This window comes from Prionailurus bengalensis, chromosome C1 (assembly GCF_016509475.1).
Source record: "Prionailurus bengalensis isolate Pbe53 chromosome C1, Fcat_Pben_1.1_paternal_pri, whole genome shotgun sequence".
Lineage (NCBI taxonomy): Eukaryota > Metazoa > Chordata > Mammalia > Carnivora > Felidae > Prionailurus > Prionailurus bengalensis.
This window is the reverse complement of record NC_057345.1, coordinates 150023561-150041029: the sequence shown is the minus strand read 5'-3', so window position 1 is coordinate 150041029 and position 17469 is coordinate 150023561. Positions and strand designations below refer to the sequence as shown.

General features: G+C 36.0%; 1 protein-coding gene across 9 annotated transcripts in view; it reads right to left on the bottom strand.

Annotated features, from left to right (window-relative positions):
• Positions 1–17469, bottom strand: part of MARCHF7 (membrane associated ring-CH-type finger 7) — a 60007-nt gene that overhangs the window by 21828 nt on the left and 20710 nt on the right. For all 9 annotated transcript variants that reach the window (XR_006296837.1, XR_006296836.1, XM_043576857.1 and 6 more), the window contains one exon: positions 588–777. Coding sequence is in view for 5 of the 9 variants with exons in the window: in XM_043576857.1 (XP_043432792.1) it covers positions 588–777 (190 nt within the window). In the remaining 4 variants the exon portion in view is untranslated. The remainder of the gene's footprint in view (positions 1–587; positions 778–17469) is intronic.

Genomic DNA, 17469 nt, shown 5'->3' with positions numbered 1-17469 from the left:
ATGGAACTTTATGGATAAGTCATCTAAATCCCAGAATGGTTAAGTGACTTGTCCAATGCCATACAGAGGTCTAGAATTGAATCATCGCTTTCAGATTCCTTATATATAGAACTCCAAATAGAATACCATCAACTATTTTGTTTAAAGAATTTCTATTTTTTCTCAATATAAGTATATAACACAATATTCACCATTTATAAAAGATATGCTTAGGTTAGGGAATGTTAATGTATCAGTACATTTGGCTTCCCTAGTATAACAATTAAAAAAAAAAAAAAAAAAAGTGACCTCCTATACAATAACCAGCAAAATACATGTCATTTTTACCAATTTGATTACCAAACAGATCAGCTATTCTAATTAACCAAAATATGTTAATCTTGTTTGTACAGGAAATTTGTATCAAATTTAGAAAGAAAATCCAAACTGAGTTAATTTTAGTTTCAGCACTAATAAGATTTTGAAATCTCCATTACATTTCTGACCCACTCTTGCATGCAGAACTTGTTTAATAACACTAAGTTTTGGTAAAAGGGCTTTAGTCCATAGTGCATATATAATAACCCTTACACAAATTTAACTCTTACCTGATACAGCATTTAAACCATGTCCAATATTTCTCCCAGCAGAGGTAGATGTACAGTTTGTACAGGAAAGTTTAGGTCTTTTTGAATCATGATCCCGTTGCTGGTTTTGTGATCTTGAGCGTGCTCCCTGAGTTATCTCAGATTCACTATACCAAGTAGACTGAAATGGTGATGCTGATGCTGATGTAGACTATCAGTAAAAAAAAAACAAACAAAAAAAACCAAAAAAACGGTTGTAACGGAACAACAAAATGCTTGTATTCAGTCTACTAAATTTATTCCGAATTCAATTCATTCCTCACAAGCATACATTTTTCTACTATGTAGGTTTTTCATAGTTTTTTGTTCCTTTCTACTCACATGTCCCTTTACTTTATACTGTAATTACACTTTGCTAGGTAATCAATCTGATACAGATTAAATCTACTATGTAACTGTATATAAATACTTGTGTTAGAAAAAACTGAAGGACAAAATTCTTACAATCATTTTGTTTTCCTGATTTAATATTTCAAACTCCTGAGAAACCTATGTCCTTTCCTAAAGGTGAACAGAACACCAAGAAAATAATAAATAAATTATGAAAACTCTACTATAAAAACAAGATTTTTCAAATAATAAAAAATGCATCCTGGATCTAATGCCCAGAAATATTCTGTATTTTTCTCAGAATGTAAATGGTATTAAAAAAAAAAATCCTAGTATCTGGATTTTTTTCATCAGTGAAGCAAGAAACAGGTAAACATATATATAGTAAACATAGTATATATTAAAACTCTTAGCTCAAGGTTTTCTCTTTGAACACAGAAATATACACACACAAGTTATAGCAACCTGTAAGACAAAAATTACTCGGAATGTACAAACTATTTCACTTCCTCCTAATTCTTTAATTGGTTAAAGCAGTTTATTCTATGCAAGGCATAAAAAGAAAAAGGATTAGTCTATCCCTTTAAATATGTAGATTTAAATAATAAGAACACATTCCAACATAATTGTTGAAAGTGTCCTTTTCGAGGCGCCTGAGTGGCTCAGTCGGTTAAGCAGCCGACTTTGGCTCAGGTCATGATCTCGTGGTCCATGAGTTTGAGCCCCGCATTGGACTCTGTGCTGACAGCTCAGAGCCTGGAGCCTGCTTCTGATCCTGTGTCTCCCTCTCTCTCTGCCCCTCCCCCATTCGCGTTCTGTCTCTGCCTTTCAAAAATGAATGTTAAAAAAAAATTAAAAAAAAAAAAGTGTCCTTTTCTATTATGCTTCAATTACAAGAAGCATACTGCATGGTTTCAGGGAACTATATATTATTCGTTCAGGGTACCTGTACAGAATAAGCCTTGCACACATGGAAAAGTAGAAGATGCAAAGCTGAATAAGTAGGAACAGGCCACATCCAGAGTTCATCCATCCCTTGCCCATCCCTACTGCAAACTCAATGTGGCTTCAGCTTAGTACAAATTTGGTCTCACAAGCCTTCTGCACCAAGTCCTCCACAGAGCCTCAATGAATGAACTGGAGTAGCATTAGAGACGAAATTCATTAGATATTTCACAACGAAACTATTATGTGCCATCATCAGGGTATTAGGGACCATGTGTTATATAGACCACTGATTCTAAGACCTTTGGATTTCAGAGACCAAAATAAAGATGTTTTAATTTAAAATTTAGAAAGAATTGCCAGGCTGACAAGCAAGGAAATCTAAATTAGCAAATACCACTTAATCCCACTCCAACTTTTAAAAGGGACATTTTATATACTCCTCAAACATGACAACATAATAGAATAAAACAGACTTTTAAAGTGAATAAACTTTATTCGTATAAAATCTTTTCCTTATTTTTCTCCTCTTGCATGGACCAAATTGTTACTGACTGGCACTTCTGTAAATTGGACTTTTGTAACTACTAAAGGAGAAAATACCATCAGATCAACCACTTCTTAGATCCTTAGAGCATTGTGGAAGATGAAAAAAATGGAATAACAGAAAGCAGGAAAATCAACTATGAAGTCATTGAAATAGCAGGAAATAAGTGCTTGCAACAAAAGCAATGAGAACAGAATAATTAGATGAAAACTCATCAAATTTAGAGACATTGTGAGAAATGAACAAAAAGTTGGATATCAATTCTGTTTTCAGGCACTGGCTACTGGTGGGAAAAGACACACTCACTGCTCAGGAAACAATTTTCATGACTTCCCACTCTAAAACGCAGCCCATGGAGCCTATATGTCATCCGAGAGACAAAAGTGCTTGTTAATATCAATATATGGAAAGGATAAACAGAGGTTCTGACCAGTATTTCTGCTGGTTTAAAATCAAAATCAAAACAGTTTTGGGCTCCTACCAACTTGGTCCACCGTTCAAATACCTTCAGTCTGAATTTTTTTACCACTGTTAATTATTTTAACAATTTGGAACTATTGATGGGGAAATAAAATAGGAAATGAGTCTATCTCCAAAGCATACTGCCCTTCAGATAATGGATGCTTTAAAAGTAGTTTTGGGGTTGTTTCCATTTTTCTGACTATTATGAATAATGAGAAAAAAATTTTTGTTCAAGATTTCTAAGGTCTAAAAAACACTGCCAACACAACTGATCTTACTAAGATGGTGCAGTAAAAAAAGAACATTAATGAAAACTTATTTGTAAATCATATATTTAATAAGAAACTTGTATCCAGAATATTTTAAAAACTCTCACAACTCATAAATTAAGTCAATACTTAAGTTTCCAAAACAGGAAAACCAAGGCCCACATGGGTTCACTGGTGAATTCTACCAAACATTTAAGGAAGAAAATACAACAATTCTCTCCAATCTCTTGCAGAGGACAGAAGAGAAAATACTTCTTTATTCATACTATAAGGGCAGCATTACCCTAATACCAAAACCAGACGAAGACATAACAAACAACAAGTAAACTATAAACCACTATCTGTCATGAAGACACACAGAAGTCCTCAATAAAATACTAAAGCACTGAATTCAGAAAGTACAAGACAAATCATATACCACAATGAAGAGGGATTTATCTCAGATATGTAAGGCTGGTTCAACATTAAAAAAAATCAATCCATGTAATCCATCACATTAAAAGGCTAAAGAAACAAAAATCATGTGACCAACAGATGAAAAAAAAGCATTTAATAAAATCCAACATCCCTTTCTGATAAAAATTCTCAGCAAACTAGAAATAAAAGGTAATTTCATCAATTTGATAAACAATTATCTATAAAAAAATACAGCTACAAAGAGAAACTTAAAAAAAAAAACCATTTACAATTACACCCAAAATAATAAAATACTTAGGAATAAACTTAACCAACGAGGTGAAAGACTGTACAATGAAAACTATAAAAACAATGATGAAAGAAACTGAAGAGGACACAAAGAAATGGAAAGATATTCCATGCTCACAGACTGTTAAAATGTTCATAACAATCTACAGATTTAATGCAATCTCTATCAAAATGCCATTTTTCATAGAACTAGAATAATACTAAAATTTGTATGGAACCACAAAAGACCCAGAATAGGCAAAGCAATCTTAAGAAAGAAGAACAAAGCTGTAAGAATCACACTCCCAGATTCCAAACTATACTACAAAGGTATAGTAATCAAAACACTATGGCACTGGCACAAAAACAGACAAATAAATGGAACAGAATAGAGAACCCAGAAATAATCCCATTTTTCAGGTCAACTGATCTATGACAAAGGAGGAGAGAATATACAATGGGGAAAAGACAGGGGCACCTGGGTGGCTCAGTCGGTTAAGCATCCAACTTCGGCACAGGTCATGATCTCATGGTTCCTGAGTTTGAAACCCATGTCGGGCTCTGGGCTGACAGCTGGGAGCCTGGAGCCTGCTTCGGATTCTGTGTCTCATTTTCTCTCTGCCCCTCCCTCACTTATGCTCTGCCTCTCAAAAATAAATAAAAGTGCAAAAAACAATTTTTTTTTTTAAGAAACAATGGAGAAAAGACAGTCTTTTTAACAAATGGTGCTGGGAAAACAGGTAAGCTACATGCGAAAGAATGAAACTGGACCACTTTCTCACATCATACACAAAAATAAATTGTTTAAAGACCTAAAGGTAAGATCTGAAACCATAAAACTCCAAGAAAAAAATACAGGCAATAATTTGACATTAGCTGTAAAAACATTTTTCTAGCTATGTCTCCTCAGGAAAGGGAAACAAAAGCAAAATTAAGCTATTGGGACTCTACCCACCCCTGCCCCCAAAATCACTTCTATACTTCAACAAAACAAAAAGGCAACATACCAAATTGGATATTTGCAAATGATGTATACAATAGGGGGTTAATAACCAAAAATTATATAAAGAACTTATTCAACCCAACACCACCACCACCACCACCAAATTAAAAACAGGCAGAGGACCTAAATAGACCCTTCTCCAAAGGAGACATACAGATGGCCAACAGGTGCATGAAAAGATACTCAATGTCACTAATCATCAAGGATATGCAAATCAAAACCACAATGGGGTATCACCTCACACCTGTCAGAATAGCTAAAATCAAAAACACAAGAAATATCATGTCTGGGGAGGATATGGAGAAGGAACCCTAGGGCACTGATGGTGGGAATGCAAACTGGTTCAACCTCTGTGGAAAACAGTACAGAGATTCCTCAAAAAATTAAAACCAGAAATGCCATTTGATCCAGTAATTCCACTACTGGGTATTTACTGAAAGAAATGAAAACATTAATTCAAAAAAATGTATGCACCTCTATATTTACTGTACCATTATTTACAATTGTTAAGATATAGAAGCAACCCAAGTGTCCAACAATAAAGATGTGGTGTATATACACACATACACCCATACATACATACATACAGGGGACTATTAACCATAAAAAAGAATGAGAGCTTGCCATTTTTAACAACATGGACAGAGCTAAGTGAAATAAGTCAGTCAGAGAAAGACAACTATATGATTTCACTCATGTAGAATTTAAAAAACAAAAGGGGATCAAGAGTACACTTATCTTTTAATTTTTTTTTTTTTAACGTTTATTCATCTTTCAGAGACAGAGACAGACAGAGCACGAGCGGAGAAGGGGCAGAGAGAGGGAGACACAGAATCCGAAACAGGCTCCAGGCTCCGAGCTGTCAGCACAGAGCCCAGCATGGGGCTTGAACCCACGAACGGCAAGATCATGACCTCAACCAAATTCGGACGCTCGACTGAGCCACCCAGGCACCCCAGGAGTACACTTATCTTGATAAGCATGAAGTAATCTATAGAACTGTTGAATCATTATGTTGTATACCTGAGACTAGTAACACTGTACAAATAAGGCAAGAATGTCCTCTGTGATAATGTGGATTATACTTTCAGTCCTACGTCACTCCCCAACCTCCAGAGAGAACGGTGAAGGTTTAAGTATATAATAGCAAATAGCTTAGGTAATTATGACTATGTAATGACGCTTCCATAAAAACCCAAAAGGACTTGGTTCAGACAGCTTCTAGATTGGTGAACATGTGGAGATGCAGTAGAGTGGCATGCCTGCAGAGGGCTTACAGAAGCTCTGCACCTTTTCCCCATCCGTTACCCTATTTATCTCTTCATCTTATTCATATTATTTAACAAACCGGTAAACATAAATGAATTCCCTTGACTTCTGTGAGCCACTCTAGCAAATAAAAAACTTAAGATGGGGGGCACCTGGGTGGCTCTGTGAGTTAAGCGTCCAACTCTTGATTTCAACTCAGGTGATGATCTCACATTTCGGGAGTTCAAGCCCCCATATCAGGCTCTTTGCTGAGAGCATGGAGTCTGCTTGGGATCCTGTCTTTCCCTCTCTGCCCCTCCCCTGCTCTCCCTCACTCAAAATAAATAAAATAAAAAAGCAAAAAAAAAAAAAACAAAAAAAAAAACAAAAAAAAAAAACCTAAAAAAATCTAAAAACTAAAAGCTAAGGTGGATGTTGATAGAACCTACAATCTGTAGCCTGTGACTGGCATCTAACGTGGGGGAGTGGGTAGAAGGCAGTTTTCCAGGATTTCCACTAATCTGTGGAATCTGATGCTATCTCCAAATAGATAAGTGTTAGAATGGAACTGAATTCTTAGACACACCAATGGTGTCCAAGAATTATGTGGGTTGTGTGCGGGATCCCACCCTCTCCCACTTTGGAATTGGGTTGGAGAACCCAAGGTCCCCTAACATCAGGTATAAGGCAAAGATTTACCCCTCAGCACTGCTTATCTTTTTATATCCTCTTAAGAAAAAAAACAAACAAACCTTAGATGTAACTGCCATATAACATTAGTTTCAGATGTGTCACATGATTCTCTGTGTATCATAATGATGAATACAGTCATTCTAGTCAACAGCTACTACAACACAGTGATAAAATTTCTACTCTTGTGACTGAGAACTTCTAAGATCTACTCTCTCACCAATTTTCAAATATACCCCCTGGTATTATTAACTATAGTCAATATACTGCCCATTATATCCTGAGGACTATTTTATAACTGGAAATTTATACCTTTTGGCCACCTTCACCCACTTTGCCCAACCCTACCTCCCAGACTCTGGCAATCACCAATTTGTTCTCTGCACCCATAAATCCAGAATTTTCTTTAGATTCCATATAGAAGTGAGATCTAATTAGGGATTTGTTTCTGCCTGACATATTTCACTTTGGCATAATGCCACCATGCTGTTGCAAATCGTAGGATATTTTTAATTTCTATGGCTGAATTATATTCTACTGTAAATATACACACAACATTTACTTCACCCATTCATCCATCAATGGACACTTGTTTCCATGTCTTGGATACTGTAAATAATGCTCAATTAACATGCAGGTGTACTTATCTTTTTGAATTAATGCCTTTCTTTCAGATAAATACACAGAAGTAGAAATGTTAGATCATATGGTAGTTGATTTTAATTTCTGGAGGAACCTTCATCATGTTTGTGATAGTGATTACACCAATTTACATTTCCACCAATAGTGCACAAGGGTTTTCTTTTCTCCATACCCTAGCCAACACTTGCTAATTCTTGTCTAGCTATTCTTGAGGTGATAGGTCATTGTCTTCTCTAATAAGTGATGTTGAATACCTGTTCAATGTACCTATTGGCCATTAATGTGTCCTTTTTGGGAAAATGTCCATTCAGTTCCTCTGCCAATTTTTTAAACAGTTTTGTTTGCTACAGAGTTGTATGAAAATTTCTTTATATATTTGAGGTTAACCCCTTATAAGGTATATCATTTGCAAATATTTTCTCCTGTTTGGTAGACTGCCTTATCATTTTGTTTTGATGGTTTCCTTTGCTATGCAGAAGCTTTTTAATATGATGCAGTCCCAGTTGTTTACTATTGTTCTGGCTGCCTTTGCTTTTGGTATGAAATCCAAAAAATTGCCAAGTCCCCTGTCAAGGATCTTACAGTCTATATTTTCTTCTAGTTTTATGGATTCAGATCTAACGTTCAATTCTTTAATCCACTAACTTGATTTTGTGTATTGTGTAAGATAATGGCTCATTTTAATTCCTTTACATATGGCTTTCCCGTTTTCCCAACACAATTTATTGAAGAGACTTTACATTCCACACTGCACATTCTTGGCTCCACTGTGGTCCATTAATTAACCATATATGCGTGGGTTTATTTCTGGGCTCTTTACAGTGCTCCACTGATTTAACTGCTTTTTATGCCAATATCATAGTGTTTTGATTAGTCTTAGGATTGTAATCTAGTTTGAAATCAAGGAGCACAATGCCTCCAGTTTCATTATTCTTTCTCAATATTGCTTTAGCTATTGGGGCCTTTTGAGATACCAAACTTTAAGGCTGTTATTTCTGTGAAATATACCACTGGAATTTTGGTAGAAACTACACCCAATCTGTAGACTCTTTTGGGGAGTATGGGATTTTTTTTTCAAGGTGTATTTATTTTTGAGAAAGAAAAGGGGGAGGATGGGGAGGCAGACAGAGAATCCCAAGCAGGCTCTGCGCTGTCAGCACAGAGCCTGACACGGGGCTCAATCTCACAAACTGTGAGATCATGACCTGAGCCAAAATCAAGAGTCAGACACTCAGTTGACTGAGCCACCCAGGCACCCAAAGCAATACGGGCATTTTAACAACATTAATGCTTTCAACCCAAGGGCACAGGATAGCTTTCCATTTATCTGTGTTTCAACTTCTTTCATTAATCAATGTCTCATAATTTCAAGTATACAACATTCACCCCCTTGCTCAAATTAATCCCCTGTAGGTATTTTACTTTTTGATGCAGTTGCAAATAGGACTGTTTCCTTAATTTCTCTAATAGTTTGTTATAGAAATGCAACTGATTTTGTTGAGTACTGACACAAAGTACTGACTTTGTATCGCACAGCTCTACTGAATTTTTATTTTTTTTTTTCAACGTTTATTTATTTTTGGGACAGAGAGAGACAGAGCATGAACGGGGGAGGGGCAGAGAGAGAGGGAGACACAGAATGGGAAACAGGCTCCAGGCTCTGAGCCATCAGCCCAGAGCCCGACGCGGGGCTCGAACTCACGGACCGCGAGATCGTGACCTGGCTGAAGTCGGACGCTTAACCGACTGCACCACCCAGGCGCCCCTCTACTGAATTTTTAAATTAGTTCTAACAATTTTCTGGTGGGGTCTTTAGGGTTGCTGTAAGTATTATGTTATCTAAAAAAAAGGAGGCAGTTTTACATGTTCTCTTTTGATGTGAAAGCCTTTTATTTCTCTTTCTTGACCAACTACACACTGGCTAGAGCTGTCAATGCTATGTTGAACAAAAATAAAGAGTAGGCTTCCTGTCTCTAGTTTGATCTTAGAGGAAAAGCTTTCAGCTTTTCACCATGGAGTATGATGTTCCCTGTGGGCTTGTCATATATGGTCTTTACTATGTTACATTCTCTCTATACCCATTTTGCTGAGTTTTTATCATAAATGGATGCTGAATTTTGTCAAACTTTTCCTGCATCTGAGATGATATGATTTTTAGCCCTCATTTTGTTAATGTGGAATATCACATTGACTGATATGTGGATGTTCAACCATCCTTATATCCTAGGGATAAACCCCACTTGACCATGGTGTAGGCTCTTCTTAATGTATTATTGAATTTGGTTTGCTAATATTTTATTGAGGATTTTACATGTGTGTTCACCAGGGATACTGGCGTATTTCTTTTATTATAGTATTCATGTTTGGTTTTGGTATTAGGGTAATGTTGGCCCCATAAAGTAAATTGGGAATCTTACTGTTTTTTTGAAAGTTTGAGAAGTTTGGTAAAATTTATACAAGTGAAGTGATCTGATCCTGGACTTTCATTTGTTGGGAGGTTTTGATTACTGAGTCAATCTCCTTACTCATTATTGATCTGTTCAGATTTTCTATTTCTTTATGATTCAGCCTTAGTGGGTTATGTGTTACCACGAATTTATTTCTACAGGTTGTCCAGTTTTTGGCATATAATTGTTCATAGTTGTCCCTTATGATCCTTTGTATTTTTTGGTATCATTTATTTCTGATTTTGAGACCTCTTTTTCTCTTGGTGAGCCCAACCAAAGGTCAGTCTATTCTGTCTAGCTTTAAAAAACAAACAAAAAAACCCAAACAGCTCTTAGTTTCACTTATTTTTTCTATTGTCTTTTTAGTCTCTATTTTTTATTAATCTTTTTAATTTCTACCCTTTTAACTTTGGGCTTACTTGGTTCTTCTTTACACCACTCTTTCCTAACAGTGCACTAGAAGTTTTAAGTAGTGCAGTGCAATAAGGCAAGAAAAGGAAATGAAATGTACAGATTGGGAAGGAAGACATAAAAGTATCTTTATTTAAAGATGACACCCTCAATGTGGAAAATCTTACAGAATCAACAACAACAACAAAATACCTTGTGGAACGAAAAAAGGATTAGAGTAAGGTTGTAGAACACACGGTTAATATGAAAAAAAAAAACAAAAAAAAAAAACTTGATCACTTTCCCATATGCTAGTAATGAAAAAGTGGAACTGAAAATAAAAAACTTTTACCACTCAATAATAAAGCAACAAATAACCCAATTAAAAAATGAGCACAGGGGCGCCTGGGTGGCGCAGTCGGTTAAGCGTCCGACTTCAGCCAGGTCACGATCTCGCGGTCCGTGAGCTCGAGCCCCGCGTCAGGCTCTGGGCTGATGGCTCAGAGCCTGGAGCCTGTTTCCCATTCTGTGTCTCCCTCTCTCTCTGCCCCTCCCCCGTTCATGCTCTGTCTCTCTCTGTCCCAAAAATAAATAAATGTTGAAAAAAAAAATTAAAAAAAAAAAATGAGCACAGGATCTGAATAGATGTTTCTTCAAAGATATAAAAGTAGCTAATTATAATTAGCAAAAGATACTAAACATCAAGAGTCATCAAAGAAATCTAAATCAAAGCTGCAATAAGATACTTCACACAGGATAGGATGGCTAGAATCAAAATGTAAGATAAGTGTGTAGGCAAAGATGTAGCAAGATCAGAACCCCATACTTAATTGCTTGTAGGAATATAAAATGGTCCAGCTGGTTTAGAAAATAGTCTGGCAGCTCCTCAAAAAACTGAACACAGAGTTATACCATATGACTGAACAATTCCACTCTCAGGTATATACCCAAGGTAACTGAAACCGTAAGTCTATACAAAAACTGTACATGAATATTTATGGCACCATTATTCATAATAGCCAAAACATGAAAACACAAATGTCCATCAGTGGATAGATGAATGGATAAACAAAATGTGACATATCCACACAATGGAGTATTATTTATCCATAAAAAAAGTATATCCAATTCAATGGAATATTGCTCATTCATAAAAAAGGAATGAGGTACTGATATATGCCACAACACAGATGAACCTTAAAGGCATGCTAAGTTAAAGCTAGTACAAAATACCATAGCGTATACTTCTATTTCTGTAAATGAAAGTCTAAAATAAGGAAATCTACAGAGACAGAAAGTAGACCAGTGGTTGCTTAGTGCTGAGGAAGAAGGGCAGTGCAGTGATAGGTAAGGAATCTAGGTTTTTTCCCTAAGGAGATAAAAAGGTTCTACAATTGATTGTGGTGATGATTTGCACAACTCTGCAAATATACTAAAAACCACCAAATTGTAGGGGTGCCTGGGTGGCTCAGTTGGTTAAGCATACAACTTCAGCTCTGGTGATGATTTCATGGTTTGTGGTTTCAAACCCTGCATCGGACTCTGTACTGACAGCTCAGAGCCTGGAGCCTGCTTTGGATTCTGTCTCTCCCTCTCTGCCCCTCTCCAGCTCATGCTCTGTCTCTTCTCTCAAAATTAAAAATAAACATTAGAAAAAAATTAAAAAATAAAAACCCCCCAATTGTATACTTTAAATGAGTGAGTCATATGCTATGTGACCTACACCTCAATAAAGTTATTCTTGAAAAAAAGAACATTAACAATTGCTGCAAATACAATCAATGTCATCCACTGGATAATGCTTAATCATTTAATGCACTATACCAGAACCAAGTCCAGAATGACTTGGCTCCTCATTTCCTCTTCCTTGGCTCCTCATTTCCATGAATCAATGCTATGACTGGGATGACTGCTAATTCCTGCTTTGAAAAATTTCCAGACCAAAATTATCTCAGCTGTAAGTAACAACTTGGGACTTTGACCTCTTCTAAATATTCATGTGTTAAGAGTATACATTGCCACACTACTGTGAAATCTCACATTCCAGTTTGTATTCTGAATGAGTAGTCTTCAATTTTCATAAAAAAGACATTAGATGATTTTAAGATTTATGAACTAATTCATGCCCAACTTTATGATAAATCCAGGTAAGAAATCTTACAGACTACAAAAAAGGATTTGGAGTCCACTGATCACTCAAAACTCCCCAATAGCTATATGAAGACTACCAGAAAATTGGTATTTAGATCACTCTGTTGTCCCTTTATGGAAGTGATTTCACTGAGCTGTACTGTAGCATCACATCCTTTGCTAATGCTTAGGTTTACCATGAGACAACTTGACTAAACTAGGAATATACTAATAATATGAACACTAAAGACGTGGTCCACTGTATTATTCACGGTCCCCTTCCAAACCAAATTGCCAAGCACTGCTTTGAGGAATTGGTTACTTGTTCTTATGAACAAAACACCTTAAAAGCTGAAAGCTGACTGTATTTCCCTGTGACCTTTCTGAAGCCCAAAACAAGAGTCCAAGGTTAACATTAAAACACTACAGGACTGGGGCGCCTGGGTGGCGCAGTCGGTTAAGCGTCCGACTTCAGCCAGGTCACGATCTCGCGGTCCAGGAGTTCGAGCCCCGCGTCAGGCTCTGGGCTGATGGCTCAGAGCCTGGCGCCTGTTTCCGATTCTGTGTCTCCCTCTCTCTCTGCCCCTCCCCCGTTCATGCTTTGTCTCTCTCTGTCCCAAAAATAAATAAAAAACGTTGAAAAAAAAAATAAAAAAAAAAACAAAACACTACAGGATTTACAAATGCCTGCAGTGTTACAACTTTGATCCACTTTCAGTATTTTATCTGTATTTTTCCTGATTCCATTTTAAAACTATTTTCATTTTCTTGACTGATTATATGCATACTTGCATGTATTTAGTTCTCTGGAAGTGAACCTTGTAGTACATAAACACATATTAATGACCATTCTTTTAATTCTTGAGATAACACAGTATGCAAAATATGCAAATGGTACCGAGCTCTCTAAATTGATCTACAAACTAGAAAATATGTAAACAGAAAGCCTCTCATTTTATCATTTCACATTAAAAGTAATCTCAAAGCTGGATGTTACAGGGGACGAATCACTAGAATCTACTCGAAATCATTATAGCACTATAGGCTAAGTAACTTGTATATAAATTAAAAAAATAAAAATTTAAAAAAATTTAAAAAAAAATGAAAAAATAAAAGCAATCTCAAAGTAGAAGAAAGTGTAGTGGGATTATGGCCACTTAAATTGAGTTATAGAAATATACGTAAAACTGAGGTTCCTGGGTAGCTCAGTTGGATAAGTGTTGGACTCAGTTTCAGCTCAGGTCATCATCTCATGGTTTATGGGATCAAGCCCTATGTTCGTCTCCTTGCTGACAGCACGAAGCCTGCTTAGGATTCTCTCTCTCTCTCCCCCCATCTCTCTTGCCCCTCCCTTCCCGCTCACATACCTGCTTTCTCTTTCAAAATAAATAAAAATAAAATAAAATAAAAAAAAGAAATATATGTGAAATAATTATTACATATTACAAAATGCTACCAAATTCTTATTACAATATGAATTATAGGAATTATATTTTTTCAAAAATATTTAAAATTCTACTTACTGTTACCAAATAAATAAGATGATCATTCAAATTGTTAACAAAAACTTCAAGATGAAGTAACAAAAATTTCAGCAAGATTCATAAGAGAGGAAGCCCAGCTTACAAATGGCTGAAAACCAAAAGATCTTGAGAAAATCAATTGATTGGAACTTAGAATCTATATTTTCCCAAAGAAACAATGCTATCCCTAAGTCTTAGATTCTTAGGTACACTATCCTAATCATGAGACTGGGGAAACCACTTCTCTTTCCAGATTGCAGATCTTTATGCATGAAATGACACAAGTATCCACCCTATGTAAATAAAGTTAAAAGGAAACATTATTCTATAAAATGTTAAGCAGTATATAAGGTGTTTCCCTATTATTCAATCCTTAATGTAACTGAAATTGATCTATCATGCCTATCTTTTTGAAGCTTCAGCTTTACCAAGTGTCTGAGATAAGGGGAATGCTAGGTTGCAAAGAGGTGTGAGAAAACATGAGTAATTTTTAAAAATATTCCCTTTGATATTTAAATGGAATGTAAATGTAAATGTAAACATACATTTTGTTGAGTAGTATTAAGATTATATAAAACTAAATATATAATATGTAATTTAAATATTCTGGTAACATATTACACTGTACCTTAAGGGTATTATCTATTTAAACCAAAATAAAGCCAGGAAATAATGAATACAGTAACAATCACAAACATCATCATAAAATGGAAACAATAATCATTATAAAATGGAAACATTTGGGGCGCCTGGGTGGCGCAGTCGGTTAAGCGTCCGACTTCAGCCAGGTCACGATCTCGCGGTCCGTGAGTTCGAGCCCCGCGTCAGGCTCTGGGCTGATGGCTCGGAGCCTGGAGCCTGTTTCCGATTCTGTGTCTCCCTCTCTCTCTGCCCCTCCCCCGTTCATGCTCTGTCTCTCTCTGTCCCAAAAATAAATAAACGTTGAAAAAAAAAAATTTTTTTTTAAATTAAAAAAAAATAAATAAATAAAATGGAAACATTTGAACCCTAAGCTCCAGCCACAGTTGTTGTAAGTGCTTTAATGTGTTATTTCTTTCACTTAATCCTAGTAATAACTGTGTGAAAAGCTATTACCACCATTTTACAGAAGAAACCCAGATAAAAAATAATTTACACAAAAACACAGAAATTTCAGTTTCTAAATCAAAGCTAAAGAGCAAAGCAGGCTAGGAGTGGTTGATTTAAGACTGGAAATGTTCCTATAATCCATTAGAAAAAAATGGATGCCACTTAAAGCAATTGAAAAACATTAAGAAAAACTCCAAAGCTGATTTATCTTATTAACAATCAATGAAAGGGGCGCCTGGGTGGCGCAGTCGGTTAAGCGTCCGACTTCAGCCAGGTCACGATCTCGCGGTCCGGGAGTTCGAGCCCCGCGTCGGGCTCTGGGCCGATGGCTCAGAGCCTGGAGCCTGTTTCCGATTCTGTGTCTCCCTCTCTCTCTGCCCCTCCCCCGTTCATGCTCTGTCTCTCTCTGTCCCAAAAATAAATAAACGTTGAAAAAAAAAATTTAAAAAAAAAAAAAAAAAAAAAAAAAAAAAAAAAAAAAAACAATCAATGAAAGATATAAGTGGTTTTTTATGCTTGCATTTGTTGAACTTCAACCATGAAAACTGAGACTTTTAGAGTAATCTAGTAGGACATTAAGAAAAAGAAGAAAAAGCCAGAAGGAACAGTATTGTAAATATGTTTTAAAGTGGATGTCAATAAATTTTCTAAATGTAGTTAAGACTTTACACTTAATATAATTAGCTATAACAATTATAATGAAAACAAATGTAGCAGCTAACATTTACATAGTGTTTATCATGTGGCAGGCACTATTCTCATTCAGTGTAATAATTCACCTAACACTAATAACCCAACTGACTGATATGGAAAATAAGAAAGTACAATGTAAAGTAACTTGCCTCGGTTGACACAGCTAGCAAATAACAGAACAGGACTCCAATCCAGGCAATACAGTATGGTTTCAGAGTCTTTGTTCCTTACTAACAAGCTATATGAAAAATTGGAAAAAAATAAATCTGTGCTCTTAATCAGTAACAATCATTTAACCCAGAACTTTTCTATAGAATGAAAATATACAATTCTGCACCTCTGGGCAAGTGTCCTTTTTGTCTAGCAACAGAATAAAAAAATACATTATCAACCAACATTTAAAATGAGACTAAGTTGGGGTGCCTAGGTGGCTCAGTCAGTTGAGTGTCTGACTCTTGATTTTGGCTCAGGTAATGATCTTACAGTTCCTGAGATCAAGACCTGCATCGGGCTATACAATGACAATGCAGAGCCTGCTTGGGATTCTCTCTCTCCCTCCCTGGCTCATGGGTGGTGCTAGCTCTCCTCCCCCCTTTCTCTCTCAAAATGAATAAACAAACATTAAAAGATAAAATAAGGGTGACTGGGTGGCTCAGTCGGTGAAGCATCCAATTTTGGCTCAAGTCATGATCTTGTGGTTCATGGGTTTGGGCCCTGCAACAGGCTCCATGCTGACACTGCAAGAGCCTGCTTGGAATTCTGTCTCTCTGCCCCTCCCTCACTTGTGCTCTCTCAAAAAAAAAACTTTAAAAACACAAATAAAATAAAATGAGAGTAAGTAAATAGTTCATAAAAAGTGAGGAAGTATGTAATAGATTAGGCACTTTAGAGAAATATTTTACTTCAGTCTTTCTCTGAATATTTTATAAAATGCTTATTACTATGTAGAAATATTTTAAAATGAGACTCTGTCATATAATACACATCACATGATATACATATTTTTAAATAACTTAAATGGAAATTCTCACTAAAGGACTTTTAGATTCTAGTTACCCAGACTTTTGCACATCACTTATGATTTCATTAGCTGTTCAGACAATAATGCAATAAATTTAAATTTGAAAGATCAGCCGTATGAATTGCATTAAACCTAGAAATCATGCCTTTTGAAATTTATACTGTTTTATACTACAACTACTGTGTTTATATCACTAATAAGCCCTTTCAAAACTCTGCTGTCAATCTAAAGGAAAATTAACTACATAAGAGTAGCTTATGTCGGTTTATGTAGATTATGAATCTGCAAACTCCTAACTAACCATAAAAATAAAACCCTAAAGTTCGTCTAAAAGACAGTCTGTTAACAATCACCTACCAATAAAATCAAAATATTTAAAAGTCATACTGTGGAATAAAAACACTTAACAATCAGGGGTGCCTGGGTGGCTCAGTTGGTTAAGCATCTGACTTTGGCTCAGGTCATGATCACACAGTTTGTGAGTTCAAGCCCTGCATACAGCTTTGTGCTGACAGCTCAGAGTCTCGAGCCAGTTTCAGATTCTGTATCTCCCTCTCTGCCCCTCCCCCGCTCACACTCTGTCTCTCTCTCTCTCTCTCCTGCAAAAATAAACATTAAAAAAAATTCATTATTCCACCACTGCTTTGCGTACATGCAGAGAAAAGTCAGATGAATTCATAATATAATGTTAAAGAAAGGATGTAGTTTTTGGTCCTTTGACCAAGTAAGT